This window comes from Nyctereutes procyonoides, unplaced genomic scaffold, assembly GCF_905146905.1.
Source record: "Nyctereutes procyonoides isolate TBG_1078 unplaced genomic scaffold, NYPRO_anot_genome, whole genome shotgun sequence".
Classification (NCBI taxonomy): Eukaryota; Metazoa; Chordata; class Mammalia; order Carnivora; family Canidae; genus Nyctereutes; species Nyctereutes procyonoides.
This window is the reverse complement of record NW_026575030.1, coordinates 31,060,576-31,080,440: the sequence shown is the minus strand read 5'-3', so window position 1 is coordinate 31,080,440 and position 19,865 is coordinate 31,060,576. Positions and strand designations below refer to the sequence as shown.

Sequence of the window (19,865 nt, the reverse complement as noted above, 5' to 3'; positions counted from 1 at the left end):
TAGGGCACAATTAGTTATTGATTCAAATGTCTGTTTTTGCATAAAACATGGAAGATGCAAAACAATTACTGTATTAGGATTGTGAAGTTACATCCACTCCCACCCCTACTCCAAAACAAAACAAAACCAGAAAAACCCAGCAAACGTGAAACAAATGATATAACCACTTGGCTAGGCAAATGATCTCTGTCGTTCCTCTCACTGTGCATTTGTATGGGTTAACTGGTTCTGTTGGTATCGGGAATGCTGAAGAAGGAGGGTCGACTTGGAGTCAAGAGGTTCTTTAGCACTAGCTGATGTTCTAGCGGGTCACTTACGGTCTCCTACATTGTGGGTCTCCCCCCTGCAATCCTCACGGGGAAAAGAAACACGTGAGGTAGTACGTGGGTGGAGGACCGAACTGGGTGCACCTGTGTACTGTACACACACCTCTCTACAAGCCAATTTTTCAATCATAGCACATCTTTTTTCCCCCCTCAAAATGGAGCCCGAGCATAGGATAAATGGTGAGAGAGAGTTTCAGAAATGCTGGGTTTATTTCCCCCATCATGGTCTCTCCCACATTTAACTCTTTTGGCATTCACTGGGACAATGGTAAGATCTCAGATCTCAAAGGAATGCCTCATTTTCCCCATCCCCACTGAGCCCAGGTTTCTTTTATATTTTCAGCATGGTCACTTTTAGGACTTATCTTTCTTATTTGATGATGTTTTTCTTTTGTGTGAGATGGATTTTGTATGGGAATTCAGTAGGACTAGATGATTTTTCTCATAGCTTTTTTTTTTTCTCCTGTTGCTTATTTGGTTGCTGGTTTTTTCTTTGTGGTGTTTGTTCTGTTTTGTTTTTGAATTTTTGAACAGTGAAATGTGTCCAATTTTATTTCCAGTGCATTAAACAAATTTTAAATTAAAAAAAGAAATAAAACTTTTCCCCCCATCCTTCTAAAGGAAATGACTGATAAAAGTACAATATAATAAAATCAGGCATCGCCAAAAATAGCATGATGTGCAACCTCAATTACATCAAAGAAAAACAAACAGACAAACAAAAATTATAGAACATAAGCATGAAGGAGCCAAGACTATATAATCCCAACTATGGTATGATTGGCAAGCACTGGTTAAAAAATAGGTAAGGCTACTCTTAGATTTCTAACTCAACATAGTTAACCACTGCTCTTCTGTCTTTTCCTTCAACTCTTAATCTTTTACTCACTAGTTCTTTATATCTTTAAAATGAGCAAATTTGTTTTTATATTTTTGGTCTACAGTAGAATTACATATTAATAATATAATAAAAAGATATTTCATTAACAGGTTGGTACTGCATCCATGTGGGGAAAATAGAAAAAAAGTACTCAAATAGACATAGCAAATGGACTCTATTCTTATAAAAATAACCACAAATATAATAGAAATTATAATCAGGGCAACAGATTCAACAGAAAAACAGGCGTAGAAAGCTATATTTTGGATAATACAAACTCTTGACAAGCTATGCCCTAGAATTGCAGCCTCTAAACCTTTTCTGTGATTTCCACCTTCCCATAGGATCACTCAGAATTCAAATGGAAATGAAAACAAAATGAAAATAAAGTGACAGGTGGTTGAGCCAGCCAAAGCTTCCAAGTTATCTTAGTTGACTGGGTCAAGACCAGGTGGACAGCATTTGAGAAACTGGTAGGCTACAGGGGAGCCGCTGATGGGATCTGCTTTTAATTTTGGAAGAGTTCCCAGCCCACTGATAAAGAGAAAAACCAAGGAACCCAATAATTCTTCTGGTAACATAAATAAATGAGATGAAATATAATTATGATAGAGAGGATAGGAGGTGAGGTGGGAGAGAGAAGAGAGAGGGGAAACAGGCAAACAGTGGGCACCACCTTCCTTCTTTTTCTCCAACACATGGGTTTCCTTCTCTTTCTAAGCATTTGTTAGGATTAACCACAGGCTCTAATGTCCTCTGGGCAAATATGTGTCAGCTCAGCTCTCCATATGAGATCTCTGCTTTTCAGCCTTCCTAAGGGCCAGGTGGCTCTGGAGGAGACTCCCACCCCCACCTCCAATGCCTCGTGCCCTCGATGACACAGAGGACCCATGCAAAGTTGTAAGGACAGATGCCCTTTACGTTGACCATTCCTACCTGATGGTTAATTCACACAGAAGGTTCAGTGTGGGGAGAAAAAATAATGAAGGAAAAGAATTGGTAAGAGTTGGGCTTGGTAATCAGCAAGTATGAAGCTTCCTTCAAGGGAAAAGAAGAAGAAGGAGAAGGAGGAGAAGAATGAAAATAAAGAGAAGAAAGAGAAGAGGCATCAGTCAGAAAATACTGCTTTTGGTTTCTTTTAACATTGAACCATCCTTGGTTTTTCTCTTATTCAGTTGCTCCAGTTTAAAGTAGAGTTTAGAATCTAGTGCAAATATCATCAAATCACATCATCCCAGGAGCAATATCCTGTCCCTTCATCCAAAGTGAATACTATCCCTTCAGACCTCCTCAGAAGACCGGGGATAATGGTCCAGAAAAGCCTAACTGAACAAATTATTGAGTACTTGCTACAAGAAAGGCACTATCACAACAGGTCAGCCTCAGCACTGTCCTTGCCATGGGCATGGGCATTTTAACCACTCCAGCAACCACAGTGAAACCCAGATCATGGCTTTTTCAGTACTTGAATTCACTTGCCGGTTATCTGACTCTGCCTCTGGCCGTTGTTGTTGGCTCTGGCCACAAAGAGCAGCGATCTGCTCTGTTGTCTACACTGCCCCACATTTCACCAATGACCTTGTTTGGTTCTATGTGATTTAGCTCACTCTCTTCCATGGAAGTTTCTTTCTCTCCATCAGTCTTCAGGTCATGACTCTATTAAAGACCAGTTTTCAGTGTCAAAGTACAATTGTATTTTTCCCCCTACTTTTTTTAAACCTTTGACTAAACCCTAAGTCACAAAGACAGTTCAGTAGCTCCTCTAATAATGAGTTCCCTGTAAATATCACCGTGAACAGAATGAAAACCAAAGTGTCCTCCTTTGACCACCAAAGCATACCCGCCGAGCCTGTCATATTATTTTTGTGTGGGAGAGAGGAGATCAGGCTCTGGTGATTAAAATCTTTGGTGACAAAACTGGAGTGGGTATGCAAGTTTCACAAGAGAAGTTGTTTCCGCAAAGCCTCAAGAGAAGTATACTAGGACAGTTAATGTGAGTGTATTTTAAAAGGTCAATTATTTCTTTCTATACCTTTGGTTTGGTGCAGTCAATACCGTCTTAGTGCTTACGCAATACACATCTCTAAGTACCTGTGAAGAGCTCTGAATTAGAGGTTCCTATTTAAAACTGAGATAATGCTTTGAGTGCTTAAGGGATTGCTTCCTTTAGTTCTGAAAGCCCTGGGGTGGTGTTTTTTCCTAACTCGTAAGGCTGACAGTTCTCTTACAATTTTTTTCCCTTCTAATAGTAGACTTGGATGGATGCTAAGGAGGAGAGCAAGGGAGAGATAGGTAGCAATGTTGTAATCTTAGGAAAGAGACCTCAACTGACAGTTTTCCAAATTGATGTCCCCACATGTGATAGTGTTCAGAAAAATTCAACATTAGCCATTTATATGTGTTGTGACCCTTCCCTACGGAACCAGAATCTTCAAAGCTGTCACCTTGGATTCTGGAAGAGCTCTTCAAGCATCTTCACTCTTGTGCCCTACAGAATCTACTTCCCTTACAGAATCGATTGTTTTCCTGTGGTGCAAGATTCTTTTACGAATAGTCACTGAAGAGCTGTCACATGCTAATTACTTCTCAGGCTTAAAAAGGCAATAAAAATAAACCCAATAAAAAAATGGAAAAGATTCAGCAACTTCAAAACTAAACTTTTAGGCACTGTTAAGGTCTTCTGCTTAATAAAGGATAGTCTATGATGGAGCAGCTAGTAAGTAGGTTCTGATCACTTCTCCAACCCTTCCTTCAATTTCAATGTTGGTCTAACTTGTTTCAAAATAAACATTTCACCTCACTGGTTTTCAGTGTTTATTGCACTGTTCCCTTACTGCCATCTTAAAGGATTTTTCCACGTGCATGGCCTTCCTCTTTGGTTAGCCTGACCTAGGTCTCACCCAGGGATGGAAAAGCATGCTCAGGCTGAATGGATATCTCCTATACACACAAGGCTAGGTTTTGTTTTGTTCTTGTTTTTTTTTCTTGAATGTAGGAAATGCCACTGCCCTCTGCCACACTGGAATGTGCGTCATCAAGGGGATTTGTGGTGAGGCCAAGGTGAAGACTTCAACCTCACCTCAGCTGGCTCCCTTACCATTGCAACTCTTAATGAAAGCTTGGTTGGAGACAACATTGGGCAAACTTTTCCTTGAACATCTTCAATTTACTGTACTAGCCCTGCTTCTTTATAATAAGACAACAAATCCTATCAGCATGGCAGTTTCTGGGCCTGATCAAGAGTTAGTAGATTCACAGATTCTCACCAACCCTGCTAAGACCAAGCACGATGGAAAGAATTCTCCATTTTGTGATGCTTCCTGTTTCATAACTGCCTCTTTCTTCCCATACCTCACACACTCTCTCCCAGCACAAGTAAATACATTTCAGTAGTGCAATGCAGTGCAGTCATATTTAGTGCAAAAAAAAAAAAAAAAAAAACAAAAAAAACAAAACAAAAAAAAAACAAACAAACCTCAAAACAAAAAAATTATCCCCCAACAAAAACCAAAAGAAAAAAAAAAGCCCTATTATAGACCCAAGCTCAACCCTAAACAGTTGTTAGTAAAGGTTACCAGTGCCACACAAGTGGGAAGTTCAGTCTTTACCTCACACTTCTGTGAGTCATCTCTTGTTGCCCCTGTTTGTTTCAGCTCCAAAGAGAGAAACAAGTAGCATGCGCCTATGTATTATTCTGTAAAATGTTAAATCAATAGGCAGAGAATAAAGGGAAGTAGATGAGTTGAAACCAGGGGTAGTATTTAGAAGAGGAAAATAGCTATTTAATGCAAAGGTCAGTAGTGGTTTTTACTGAATGGTTTTCATCACGTCAAATGGCTCTGATGCTAAAGAGAATGGGTACAGAAAAAGATAAAACTTTCCTGTTTCCCAAAACATGGTTCTAAATTGAACAGTGCTGGGCTCTTATTTTAGAATAGTGCAATCAACTCTTCCCGGAGGGCTTCTGGCAGCAGCCACCTTACCTAACATAAATAGGGACGCTAGGAGCACTCATTTCTTCACATTGACTGCCTACTCCCTCCTCTCGTTCCTCCCCTGTTTGCTTTGTTTTCTGACTACACAGAAATACAGATCTACATACACATAAGCAGAAATTTTCGAGGCCCCTCTCAGGATGATAGATTGAAAACTGGTACGAATAGCTCAATGACACACTCACACAAAAGTACAGCTATTAAATATAAAAGTGAATTATAATTACACCCAAATTAAGAATCTGCATTGTACCTCTTCTTGTATTATTCTGTAAGAAAAAAACATTCATAGTAGGATATCTTAGGGAGCTTACTTCTCGCTTACGATCAATCTGGAATTGGTTTGGGATACCGCAGTGCTGAGTGATTCTGGGGAAATATTTTGTATTTGATACTCCTCTAAGAGTGGATTTTTTTGGTATGTCTGGGTCTCCATTCTCCAAATGTAAATCTGCTTGTCTGCTCCTACCCACACATGCATGCTGGAAGTCTCAGGAGAATCAAGACGTAGTATTGAATACATTGTGGAAACAAAGGCATTTGGCATAGTGGGGCCAGTATAGTCAAATTACTTTAAGACATAAAGTTACCATAGATTTTCTCTACCCTATCAACTTCTTGTCTTTGTTTTGCCACGCGGACGATTACTAAGAAATCCTGCTTTCATTTTTTTTTCTCTGAAAACCACAATTCTTTCAACAGGGGGCAAAAAAACAATTTTAATTCAATATATGAAAGTTACCCTTAATGTCTATATTAATAGGCCCCTCCCAGGAAAACTGAGGTTCAAATCATTGGAACTAAGGAAGGAGTTTAACTGTTGACAGTGCTTTTGAGAATTTTTTCCTACAAATCTTCATACAGATGGTTCCAAATCAAATTTGTCCCAGGGAGAGTAGGAAGCAGAGAAACTAGCCTTATTTGTCAAAGAACCTCTTGGCAGCGAAGGTACACAAAGTACTTTAGACTATGTCTAAATCTTGTACCAAATTTGAACCATCACTTTTTTTTTTCAGATATCTCTCTGCATATGCCCAGGAGAGCAGATTAGGTATAGGAGCAGTCAAGGGTTTGTATGATTTCTCTGAATGGGTTTGACAGAAATAAGAAAAGTCTTAAATCCTAAAGAAGTGAGGTTTCCTGCCCAATTCTTAAGACTAGAATAGTAAGGATGGGCAAGAATGGCAAAGGGTGAGTGGTATTAGCTTTCTCTGGTAACTCTGAGAACTGGCTTTATGAATCCAAAACTGTATCAGATTTAGCCCCATCACATTGCCCTGTCTCCCCTCTTTGCTTTTCCTCTGTTCACTTAATTGAAATGGCAATTATTTTAAAGATTGAGTTAAAAATGCAAATTATAGCACAAAAGACAGGTTATAAAAAGGTTGTCAGGCTATCTGTAAATTGAATTGAGTTAAAAACTGTATGCTTTCAAATGAAGCACTACAATTTCCCTTTTTTCAAAAAAAAAGTTTCTAATTTAGTTTTTCCTTATTTTGTGGTAGTGGTGGTGGTGGGGTGGTACAAATGGGTGTAGGACTGGCAATGCATTGCCGGTCTCCCTCTGTGACTCTCATCTCCAGTGCTAGGTGGGGGAGATGAGAAGCAATGGAAAAGCAGATGTTTCTCTACTTAAGATCTCATGGACACATATTTTTGAAAATGAGTAGAAAAGAAATCTGAATAATTATAAAAATCTATAGATTGACTTTGCATTTAGTAACATCTTTCTTTGTCTTTTCTGGGTATTTTGCATTAGTTATTAATAAGAAACATCCAAAGCAGATTTTCATGAAATTAATTTATTCTCAGCCTCATTCCAAAAATTGGAAGAGGCAATAAAGATTTGTAGTGTAAAATACATGACCTTCATCTGCAATCAATTCCCATTCTTTGGCCTCAGACTTGTTAGTTTAGCTAAATGGGGTTTCTCTCAAGAAACAGTTTTTAACTATTCTACTCTCAAAGTGCAGGGAGAGATTTTCTCCTCAAAGCTCTCACATACTAATTGAAAAGGAAGATAAGATTTTCAAGGAGAAAAGGCTCCTTAATGGCAGGCAGGAAGGCTCTTACTTTAAAAGGAAAAGAGTATGGTCAGGGCAGGCATTATTTGACTGATACCTATGGCCAGGGACAGTATCAAATTAAAGAATCCAAATCTTTTACTATCTTGAGAAGAAAGAGATAAAGGGAAACAAACAAATCGACAAACAAACTTTACTAAAATACACATTCCTCCAGTTTCAGGTTTCTAAAAATAATAATTATGCTTAAATCAAGGTTTACAGATAGCAAACAACTGTTTTAATGTGTAAAAGTATTATCCCTTTGCTTTACTATATTAGTTTCACTTTCTTTGAAGGAATTGTATCTGTGCACACTTGTCCTAAAGTCCAGTGCAGAAAATAAACTGGTTTGCCACCAGCTTCAATCTCAGAACATTTCCTAAGCTATATTTGCAAATCCTAAAACTACATATCTGTAAAATGAGATGCAGACTTTCTGAAACGCATGGTGGTGGTGGTGGGGTGGGGTGGGGTGGGGAAGCAAGCTTTTTATGGGAGAAAAGAAGAAACAAATCTCTTGCCATCCTCCCTATTACATACTATAATGTTTCTGACCATCATTTTGCTGCATTAGTTACTGGTGGGGCTCTTGGTGTCAGTTTAGAAAAGCAGGAGGCTCATGAGCAATAAGAAATTCACACCCTGGAGTCTCTAGAATATTACCGGGATTTGCACATAATTCCAGACTAATGCAGAGGTTGCGGTGAGAAATCCTCATCTCAGGGTTAGAGCTCTTCTCAGGAAACCAGAAGGAATAATATCAAGAAGGCATCCTGAGGAATCCCTGTGATTGACTGGACCAAATGGGACCTGTCAGAACTAGATCCTCTCCTACTCTACACTATCCTTTAGACAATAGTAATTAGGATTTAAAAGAGTCTTCTCCTGTTTCAGAAGCCAAAGCCTGAGGAGAAGAGTACTTTAGATAAAGAGCACTTTTACAAAAAAGATAGAGGGAGAACAGACAAAGGAAGGGAAGATGGGATTGACTGGGAAACTATGCCAAGTGAAGCTCACCATCCTAGGCAACATAAATACTGGCTTTAAGAAATGTTGATTTCCTACTAGATGTATAATATAATCCAGGAAGGGTTTGAACTATCTCTTATTTCATTGCTTTCTGTGGTGTGAGTTGATGTTATAAACTGGTTTAATTAAGGTAGGAGATGGGTCAGGCCTCTGGTCACATCAGGAATGCATTTCTCATACTAAATGTTGATTCTGTTTGCCAGTGAGTAAAGCAAGAAATGAGATAGCGTCCTTCTTCTGGGCATTCAGAACCAGTTAATACTCTAAATGCCACAGAATTTGTCTTCATGGGAGCCAAGAGGCAATGTAGGAGCACAGCAAGAATGTTGGACTGGAAGTCAGGAAAGAACGTATTACATTATGAACAACCTGTAAAGGGATAGATCCAGAATGGTATCAGTTTTGGGGCAACATTTTGGCAACAAGGCAGTTGTAACTCATTGAAATGAGATCTAGCATGATAACTAAATTACATGTTGAATGTTTAGGTACTGGGGAGTGTATTACATGGCCCTTCAAGTATCCGGTCAGCCCTATTTTATATACACACATGGTTTACATTTAAAAAACAACTGCTTGTGAGATAGATACTTTAGACACTTTATGCATCTTTCCATCCCTCAACAGATCACCGCTTAAAGTTCTAAATCAATCAACAATTATTTGTTTTTCAGAAAGATGACATACGAAAAAATTCTTCCTAGTTGTTTCTTCCTACTTTAGCAGAAGTGGCTTTGATTGTTTTAAGAGAGTTCACTAAGGCTCGAGCAGTTATCAAAATTATTTTAAAATGGTACCTCTTCTGTTAGATTTCTGTAAATCTAGTATGTGGTAAATATGCCATTTGGCTAAATATCAGCAGGACTTGAGACAGTCAACATTGATAACATTTTTTTCCCCTCTCAGAAATGGTCTCTTCATATCAGGAATTTGAACACTCTGATATTTAAAGAAAAAAAAAAAACCTCAGAAAATATTTTCTCCTCTTTACCTTTGGCCAAATGTGAAGGTGAAAGGAATTAATGACCTCACTAGCTCAGCTGACATTTAAAACTGTGACTCAGGTCCTCCCACTCTCAAAAGAATATTGATAACTTTTAAAATTTGAAGGTACAGTGAAGACATGCTTCTTCGCTCTGCCTACGAGTCTCAAATTGATGAGCTGACTCCTGTCAATGCTCTTTAACTGCACAAAAGTTAGAGAAGGACATTCAGGACGGGTGGGAGAGGGAGGGAAATGAGTGCTCAGGGGTCATAACTGTTCAAGTTCTTCAGGTGGTGAGGAGGAGAAACAGTAATTTAAAGAGTCCTGAAGAGAAACAAGAAATAAAGGAACATAGTTAGGAAGAGGAAAGAGGAAAATAATTAAACTGATACGATTTGGGTATTCCAAGGTCACTGGGAAAGCAACAGGCTCAGTGAATCCCAATTCACAATTATGTCTGTCCTGTAGAAATATTTTTAGTTGAAAACTGTGGAGAAACAGACTCAGAATTTTGCTACCAGACTCAATGGTAACCTCTTCAAAGTAGGCTTGGGGTAGGCCTACGAGGCTTTACAAGTGGAGGGCACCTCTGGGGGCTTGCATAAGGGGAGGAAAGATTTGTTGCCGCCAGTGGTTGGAGGGCGGGCACAGCAGAATGGGATGGGATTTGGAAATAAAAATCTACTAGGAGAGAAGAAAGGAAGGAGTTGGTGTTTGTTACTCATGCTGAGAGGCCTTAATATTGGTCCAATGTGGGAAGGGCTTTCACACTATTATAAACCACTGTTTCCATTTTGCCCTGAATGAAGAACCGAGAGAACGAATCTGATTTTAGGTCTCTGGGATGGGTGTAAAGTTTATCCAACTGCGGAGATTCCAGGCATTGGGTTGAGTAGCTAAGGGAAGGAGAAGAAGCTCTTTATCTGAAAATACTACTTGAAAATATTTCTTGCTAGGAAGACAGGATGCCTGATTTCTGAAAGCTTCCATGATGGCCTGGCACCAGATCCCCACCTTCACAGACAAATGGAGATACGGGAGGCCAGAGACCCCAAGAGCCACCATTTTATGAATTCTGCGGATGGAAAAAAAATGAGATCTCTATTTCTCGGTTCTATTTCTCTCAGCCTCTGACATGAAAGATTTCCTCAAATTCTGGCTTTATTTAAGAAAGAAAATCTCCTAGGAAAATGAATGTTATATTGCCAAGCTGCCTCCAGGGAAGCATTGAAGACTAGTTAAAAATCATCGTAAAGCATGCTGAAAACAGAAAGTAGTCTGCAAAGAAGCAGTATTAAAATCAACGTCTGAAAATCCAGTTGGGACAGCTTAGTCATTTCATTCCCTTAAGCTTTTCAGAAGAGCAGCCCTTCGAATGGCAGCCTGCAATTGTTGGTCAGATCTATGGGGGTGAAGCAGCCCCTTTTGGTCATGTTTTCAAAAGCAAATATAGACAGTGACAGTCCTAAAAGGGAAAAATCACAGATACATTCATATGCACTTCTTTTGTTCTTCAGATATTGAGCGGGTCAGCTAAACAAGATCACTTTGAATACGAACCTCTTTGTATCGGCCACACCGAAAAAAAAAAAAGTTTTCTTAAAAAAAGTTTTCACTTTCCTACATTTGCTAAGTCTGAGCTTAAAAAAATCCTAAAATCCTGTAAAGACAATACTGAAGCTGATAATATAAAAAGCGAACTAGAGCAGTAATGATTATTATTAAATGCACCAGATTAACTGCAGCAGGATGGTGATGGGTGATAAATGCAAAGAAATAATATTTCAATCAACTCATGATCATAGGCAGATTCAAAAGTTAAAATGAATATAATGTAATATATATTTCAATATAGAGTTATATATAATGTGTATGTTCTAGCTTTCAGAAATACTGCAATGTAGTGTACTGTACTTAAGCATACCTAAATGTAACTCATGTTCTTCCACAAAGTCACTAGTACTGTTAATTAAAAAAAACAAAAACAAAAACAAACCAAAAAAAAAAAACCAAAAAAAAACCCCAACTCTTTTTTCCAGTAAAAAGAAATACCTATGGTTACAGTCACAGACTTCTTTTGGATATAGAAAGACAATATACATTTTTAAAAATAACAACAATGAAAAGATTCTAACTGTAAGTAGCCTTACTTAATGGGGTAGGGGAAAAAGTCACCAAAATAGAAGAGGCAAGAAAATGTCCTCTGAATTCTGTAAATCAGCAGAAATAATCTACATGTCACAAAAAATAATAAGCCACCTAGTGAAAGAAGGGTGTGGGGGTGAGCAAACTGAATCCGACTGTTTCCAGGCCAATCTTCAAGGTCAGCTACGAGAGCCAGGTCCATTTGTTCAGAATCGTGCACGAGAGTGCATGTGGCCTTCTACTTTCACGTCGGAGATGGGCCGGAGCTGTCGATTCTTAGAGATTACCAAACATGATTCCCCCGGGAGTCTACCGGCTTGCTAGACACGGTAAACAACCTGCTCTTGGAAAGACTTTGCGGAGGCCACGGTGGCTTCAGGAGACACGGTTTGGAATTCTGATGATGTCCTGCAGATGCAGGCAGGATGGGGAAACTCTGGTTTGGCAGTGAAAGTTACAGGGGAGCAGGTGTTTGGGTGCACACACTGGGCTGCGTGGAGGAAAGCACTGAAGGCCTTTGAGCCATGGACTAGGCCTCCCCTCCCTGGCCTCGGTGCTCCTCCTCCCCAGAAGACCCGGAGGGGTGCCCGGACTGCCTCTCTCTGTGTCTGCTCGCCACTTGACTACTTCTGTTCTACCTTCTTCTGGAGGAAAACAGCCTGTCACCGTAGGTTTGCTGTGGATCCAACAAGCTGCCTTTGTTTCTCCCAACTAGGACACGCTACGAAAAGCAACAGAGTGGGCAGGTGACTGCTTCCTGGGCAGGGAGCCACAAGTCTGGAGCGCAATGGTGGGAAGAGGCAACCGTAACAGGCACCAGGACCTATGCCCACGTGTGCTTTCTGAGAGGCACGCACACTACAAGTATCCACGCAAACGTGCCCGTGCACATGTCGGTAAATCCAGCGGATGTGCAGAGTTTGCTAAGTGCACTCTACTCCACGCAGCAGATTTAAGTTTCTCATGAAACTGGTACAATAGAAAATTACTGATGGTGGGGCTCCTTCAGAATGCCCTAGAACCTCATCACAGATAGCGGACGGCACTGGTGCACCCAACTAAGGCAACAGAGCAGAAGCAGGCAGGAGATATGTGAGACCTTTGACTAACTAGAAGTTCCAGAATCTACCACTGGGGAATACGGACATGCAACAGTTCTGCAGTGAGAGGACCTCACACTGCGTGTGTACCTGCATGACATGTACTCATTTATAGACATTTTGGACAGCAGCTGTGACTGTTGTGACAGTAGTAGAAACAGATGTCTCCTGTGGGGTCAAATTTGTTTTTGTTTTTGTTTTTCTATCTTAGGTCTATCAGAATCTCATTGAGGCATTTGAACCAAGGAAACCCCTGAATTTGAAAGACGGCTGGTAGGAACTTTTTATACCCTAATTAGGTATCTCAAAAGCCAGGACTCCCACAAGTGTGGCTAGATTTCCTCTATGAACTGAAGATTATGCTCCCTCCTTGAAGATTTGAAAGTTGTGAGTTTGCATTTAAACAAAGTACCACCAGATAAACCAGATGCTCACTAAAACCGAGGAAAACCGAGTTTAGAAATTTATACTGTATAGGGAATGAAAGCTTTTAGTACAGACTGTTCTCTCTGTGAAGGAAATGATTAAAACTGGCATCCTTGGCACCTGTGATCATGTCTTATGGGATTTATTCTTTGACTAATATGATGCCTATTTTACAGCCAGCCCAGACCTAAGTCACTGAAAGAGGATATAAAAAAGAGCAACCACTTCCTGAGAACTGTCAGTCCCAGACAAGTTTGACACATCCCTGCAAAGCCAATGTTTCCATAGTCTTCACTCATGAAGAGGGCCCATTTTGATAACGAAGCAGAATTAAAAACAAGAAATGTCTATGTCTTCACTTCCTTTCAACCTCTCTGTCCTCTGTTCTCTTCCCTGGGCTTTCTGACTTAAGGCAATAATTCTTTACTATAAGTGGCTTCTGGTGAAAATACCTCAACTGAGGTCGCTTCAGATTAGATTTTAATCTGTTTAGTTTGTGGAGCAATAGGCTGGCCCTGAGAAACCACTGGAATCCAGGGGTTGTAGTTGGTTGCTTCAACCCCGGGGCATTTTTAGCAGTTTTTCAGTGGAATCCCTAGTTCTGAAAAAGAACCCGTGCTATGCAGCCCTCACCTTCTACTTCTTCAACCTAAAAAGAACTGAAAACAAACCCTGGTGTTCCAAACCATTTTCTGGGATCTGTGAATGTACACCGCTGACCACTGTGGATTCAGTGTTCAAGGGGGAAAAAAGATTGTTTGGAGACTTAGAAACATCTTTGGGGAACTTTGGTTAAGCTAATCACCTTAATCCCTCTTGCTAGAAATGATGCTCTGGGTTAGCAATTTTCACGTTTTGTGTTTATACCAACATTGAGTCACCACGGCTTTTCCTCTTGTGGCGATTTAAGTGGTATTAGAAATGGCAACTCCACACAGAGAGCCCTTGGGAATCCGAGAATATTCTCCCTGGAGCAAGAGCTCCTCTGTGGCCCCCCTCTGTCTCCATGTGCTGCCTGAGCACCAGGGCGGAGATAGTTTTTGAGAGTTTGGCCCAGGCAAATCTATTTCCCAGGCACCTAAGAGAACAGTTCTTTCCTTCATGTCAAGGTGAAGAGGAAGGGGCTGCAGCCACCCCAGTGGGGCAGTCCTGCCCAGAGTCCCAGCAAGCCCAGGTGGCTGGGCCAAGGCGACCCTTTCTTCAAGCACTGCAGATGGAGAGGCGTTGGGTTGCCTTGCTTTTTTCTAAGGAATTAGGGAGCCTATTGAAATTCTAGTGGGCCCTTCCTTTTGTTTGCTACCAGGTCACATGGTTCTGTCTTTAGTGTTCTATTTTTATTTTATTTTTTTAAATTTCTTTTTCTGGGGGATAAAATTGGCCATTTAAAGAAAGTTCTTTTCTAGTGAGTAAAGAGGTTTCTCAGAGCCAGAAATCACTCAAAAGAAAGTCTGTCGACCCTACTACCCATGGAAAAGCCCAGAGATTTCTCTAAATACTTCTTGCCAAACTTCCTAGTGTTGTGATTGGATGTTTTTTGGTTTCGCATTATTGGGTGCTGAATACACTTTGCAGTCCTTTTGTTCTCTTCCCCAGGGCTTCCATTACCCTGGACTTCAACTCATTACTAAATTAAAGAATTCTTTCAGAAGATTTCTTTTAAGAGTCAGGTCACAACAGAAAGGGCACCCTCCCTTCTCCCAAATCCCAAGGGCATCTCAGGTTGTGTCTGTTCTTGCATTGTACCTTCGTTTTGTTTCTTTCTGCCTAGCAGAGGCAGACCTGATTTGGTTATCTGATACCTTTGCTGCAGAATCACATATCCTCTGCTCCCAGCCTCAGCTAATTAAATAACATCTTCTATAACAACAGAGGAAGGCTCCTGAATGGGCAGGTTGAGTATGAATCTTGGCCAGATCTAGCTCACTGCTCCCTTTCCTAAAGGCAACAGGTGTTGGGAGTGTTATGGAGGAAGCACATCTAGGAAGCAACACGAACCTTTTATTATGTTCTGTTGAGGACCCGAGGGACTTTATAAGGGACACACCTCATTTTCAACTGCTGAGGGAAAACGGATTTGGGGCATGGGCTGGCGCATACTATTGGTGTGCTTGTGTGATGGAGGGACATGTAGGTCAAGGCATTCGGGCTTACTTGAAAGTAATTCATACACCCAGAGGAAACCTTTTTTCTTCTAACAGAGTGCATACATTCTAACTGTTCATGGGTTACAAAGGGTTTTCTTGGTCCTTGTAGAATATTGGGATGATATAAAATGAAACCCATGATTTTTCAACAAAGCACATCCACGTCTTTCCTTCTAAGGCTGGGAGCTATTGCGACCTCCAAGATGCCTATGAAGAAGGATTGGACTAAAGCTGGAACATGAGAAGGAAGTTATCTACCACACTTACTCATGGCATAGACAGTTTCAGAGCATTAGGAATTTGGGCAGGAAAAAGTCTATAAACTATTATTAGGAGCCGAAGTTTACAACTCCATTAAAATATATAGTAAAAACCATTTTGGTACAGAGACTTTCATTTCAAATTATTTTTGCCTGGCTTGTTTCTTAATCTTTCCCCATGTGTGTAGATTTGTATCAGATCCATCTGTTTCAATTCCTTCCTTTTTGGGGGCCATATTTTACCACTTGGGTTTTTTTTAGTACAAATATTGGCATTTATTATAGTAATAAGGGGAAAGTCGCCTACCATACTGAGATGCTACCAATGTTTTCAGTGCAGGGCAATTTTATTTTTCATAAACTGTATCTAAATGTCTCGAGATAAATATTCCCCTTTGACTTTTTTCCCTTCCCTTGTTCAGCTAACCCAGTTTTAAATCATAAATTACTAAAAAAAATGTGCTTTTCCAAACCAGTTCTTGTTCCCTGTATTCCTCCTAAGAGGTCTTAAATCTGGAACATTTGCTTCCATTTTATCTATTTTTTCCCCTGACTACTGAAAAAAAATTTTTTTTAGCACTCATAGCATCCTAGCATGAAGTTCTAAATGTAAGAAGATTGTTGGATTTGAAACTAAAAAATAAAAGGATTCATGCTCATCCTCTATTCTTGAAGCAAAATATGTTTTCCCATTTCCCAAGATGTTGGTAATTATTTAATTGAAAAGTAAGGACTGGCAATCAGAAAGCATCTCTATCCTTTTGAAATAGGTACAGTCTGGCTTACATCAGTTGGGCAAGTAGCCCTTTCAGAAGGTTAGAGCATATAGTAATGACCCCACAGCAAGTTCACTGCTCCCCAGATTAGACCTTCCACTGCAGTCTAGCTTCTCCCTCTCTCCGGAGAACAAATCTGTCAACTATTTTAGACTATGAATGTTTGGGAGGAATAGACATACGGTAAGAAGAAGTCTACCACTATGCAAACCTGGAGAGTCCATGTGGTTATAATGATTGCATCACCTCACCAAGAGTTCTCTGTGAGTTCTTCAACATTTTTAGAAAAGAGATACTTCATTTGAAGGGAAAGGATGAATATTAGCGTTTCAAACCCAACTGGATTTTTTTTTCCTCTACATGTCTGTATCAAAATGTGGATTTTATTTGAACCCAATTTGCTTTGCTTCTCACGTGGCAAATCAACATTAAGGCAAGTGGGTCTCCGTCTGAATTGAGAAGCAGACAGCTAAATGTGGCCAATAATGGCACCCACGATCAACTTTTCTAGAGGTACTGTAAATCCTGCCTATTTCGCAAAGGTTGGAATAAGGACCCTATCTTAAATCAGCTGCTGTCAAATAAGTGAAAATATTTTAAAGTGGCTTTTGGCCTTCATCATTTGTAACATATACTAAGTGATTTAATATCATTTTCCCTCTAGATTAGACAAGTTGGTTACTTAATGTCAATTTTTTCCTTTTTATATCATGGTTTGAATGACTTGTTTTTCAAGATATCAAAACAATTCCCTGACATGGTTAACTAACTAATGCTCCCTCTGTTGGTAGTAAGTGGAAATATTAAAGTCTTACAACACTGCTATTTTAAAAAAGGAAAATTAGCAAGAGAAAAATGGACTTTTTCTTAGTTTTGAAGCTGTTTCCCACTAACTTTTAAAACAGGTCAATTTTGGACACATAGTTCTTGATAGGATTCCTCTTAGAAATCACGATGAGTGTTAACCAATAGTCAGTTAACCATCCAAGTCTACATTAAACTTCCAGGAAAATATTTACTGAATTAAGGACAGAGGACCAAATAAAACCCACATGTACTCCAGTTGCACTAACCCTACTAAACATCACCAAGAACTTATGGGAAAGATCCAAGTTAACCGATATCTAAAATATATGAGTAAAACCATTTAGTTACTATAGAGTTGCTTTCCTTGGAAGATTTCTCCTCATTTGTTGCACAGTTTTTGCAAATACGTTGCTGACAAGAAAATTAAAATGCAAAGAAATTTTGAAACTAAAATACTGTCTTTGTTTCTTTTTAAAAATTATAGTTTGGTGTTTCTGCTTTGTTTAAAGATTTAGTTTTCCCCCTTAAGAGTGTTAAAATATGCCCAGCAAGAAAATCACCTTTGGAGTCTTTGTTAGGCTTAAGAATTTTTATATTTGACTTGGAATCCCTTCAGGACACTGTCTATAATGGAAAAATCCCTATTTCAATACTTTGATCAGGACCGAGGAGAGAAATCCCAACTAGGAAGAGAGAGTGGCATCTAGGATGATGCAACAAACTGGTGGCCTTTTGAATGATGGATGGTGGTATCTGAGAAATTTTTGTTAATTTCCTTAAAACCGTTCCAAAAAGCAAGGGTTAATAAATCATCTAAAGGACGCTCATCTTATTTAGCCCTCTCAACCATGGTGGAAATAGTCAGAAGGTGGTATTTGGAAGGAAGAAAGTAATTTTGGCATCAAGCCCTCCAGATCTGTACCAGGCTTCTGCTCTCTGTAGTTGTGAAGGGTGAGGAGGCATGAACTCCTCCTCCTGGCTGACCACAAAAAGAAAACCCATTTGTCACGACCTCTAGACTACTAGTGTTTCATTAAAGAAAAGAAGTAAAGGCAATAGAAATTCTAGAATCATAAGATCTCAATGAACTTTTTAGAGAAGCAAGAAATCTGTTTCTGAAAGATAAAGTCCTCCCATGAAAAAGAACAGAATTCTAGATGGATCAGTTGAAAAAAATAGTCAGTGGAGCAACTTAAGCTTGCTAAAAGTCAAAGAACTACATATCAAAATACAAAGCAGCAGTTCAAATTACAGCAGGGATGGGCTGGCCACAGAGGCCCTCATCAACCCAGGCAATACTTAAAAATAATAAAAATTAAGAAAAATTAAAAAAAATATGAAGAAAATATCCTTCCTCTCTTTCAAATATAACTTTAATTGCCTTTTATTCTTTCTATCTGGAAGCAGTATCGCTAACCTTAACAGTCTTGACTTACCAAAAAATATATATATGTGTGTGAAATAAAATAAAAGAGAAGGGATTGGTGGCAGTGTATGCAAAACCAAAATGAAAAAAAAATTACTTTTAACAATCTCACTTTTTTTTGTTTTTTTTTACACAAATACTGTTGCAAATATATTAAAAAAATCAGCATTCTATCTGGTAAACGTCACTTTTGCCCCTCTATAAAATTTTGAATTAAAAAAGCCTCAAGAACTTTTTATTATTCCCCCCACCCTCCATTTCTCTTTCTTTTTCTCTTCCACAAGAATATATCCTGACACTTTTTTTTTTGTTTTTGTTTTTTGCAAAGATTGTTGGAAAGAATCCTTCTCTTGTACCTAGAAACGTAGGTGCAAACCTCTGATATCTTTGTTTTATCTGCATTCCTGCCTTTCATGAAAGTCCCTCTTGATTGTGCTGAGGCTGTGGCTCAGCGAAGACACTGAATAAATACGATAGCCACTGTTGCTTGATGCTTGTCCAAGTCTTCCTGGCTTCTGCTGAAAGGGGGGATATGGAGGAGGTGGGCCAGGGTGTGTGGACTCGAGCAGAATCTGGGGGAGAAGCCTGCCATTCGCCTTTCCCACACCACCGAACCCACTGCCCCTTCCCACCCCCCCAGCCCTTTTATGAAATCAGACAATGTGGTAGGTGGAAAACAGCAGGGCCTTTCCTCTGGGTTTTCGACCAGAAGTGATATTCCACAGTTTTAACTGGTTACTGTGAAGTCCAAGCGGCCAGAATTGTTAAAATGTCCACTGAAACACTGCAAGCGGTGTACTTAAAGACAGTAGGCCTTTTAGATTTTGTTATATATTTTTGTAGTGCTCTTCACAAGTGAAAAAAAAATTTTTTTTTTTACTTTTTTTTTTAAAGATTTTTTTTTTTTTTTTTTTTTTTTTTTTTTTGTAAAGAAGGGTTGTATTTAGAGGCCAGTAGCTAGAGATCCAACCAGTGGACCTCTTGAAGCACTACCAGGCCTTAAGGCCACCATCCGAGGGAGGCTGGGAAAACTATCATTCACCCGAGCCTCCGGAAATGTAATGTACCAGCAGGCAAAAACAGTTCTTCATGTAGTACAAAATGAAACGAAACAAAAACGAGAACAGAAAGTCAAAACGAAACCAAAAACATTTCTTAAATTCTAGTGCCATAGCTTTGTTTGTTTGTTTGTTTGTTTCTTTTTTGTGGTTTTGTTCATAAGAAAGAGAGAAAGAGACTACTTATCCGTCAGACACATGCATCCTCATGTGGTCGTTGAACTGCTCGATTTGGTCAAACTTTGCTGGACAGACGGAGCAGACGTAAGTGGTCCCCTCCGTGCAGGCCACCACCCCAGGGGGGCCAGCGCGGGCACCTGGGGGTGTACCCGCAGGAGGGGTCCCGTTGCTGGCACTGTGCAGGGCCACGTGTCGCTCCAGGAGGGTCTTGTGGGAGAACTTCTTTTTGCAGATGTAGCACTCGTAGGACTTCTCCCCCGGT

General features: G+C 39.7%; 1 protein-coding gene across 1 annotated transcript in view; it reads right to left on the bottom strand.

Moving 5' to 3' along the window:
• Positions 1-1,364: 1,364 nt before the first annotated feature.
• ZBTB20 (zinc finger and BTB domain containing 20) overlaps positions 1,365-19,865 on the bottom strand; it is a 232,364-nt gene continuing 213,863 nt past the window's right edge. The window contains 1 exon segment of the mRNA XM_055315851.1: positions 1,365-19,863. Within this exon segment, the coding sequence (XP_055171826.1) occupies positions 19,607-19,863 (257 nt within the window). The 3' untranslated portion in view covers positions 1,365-19,606.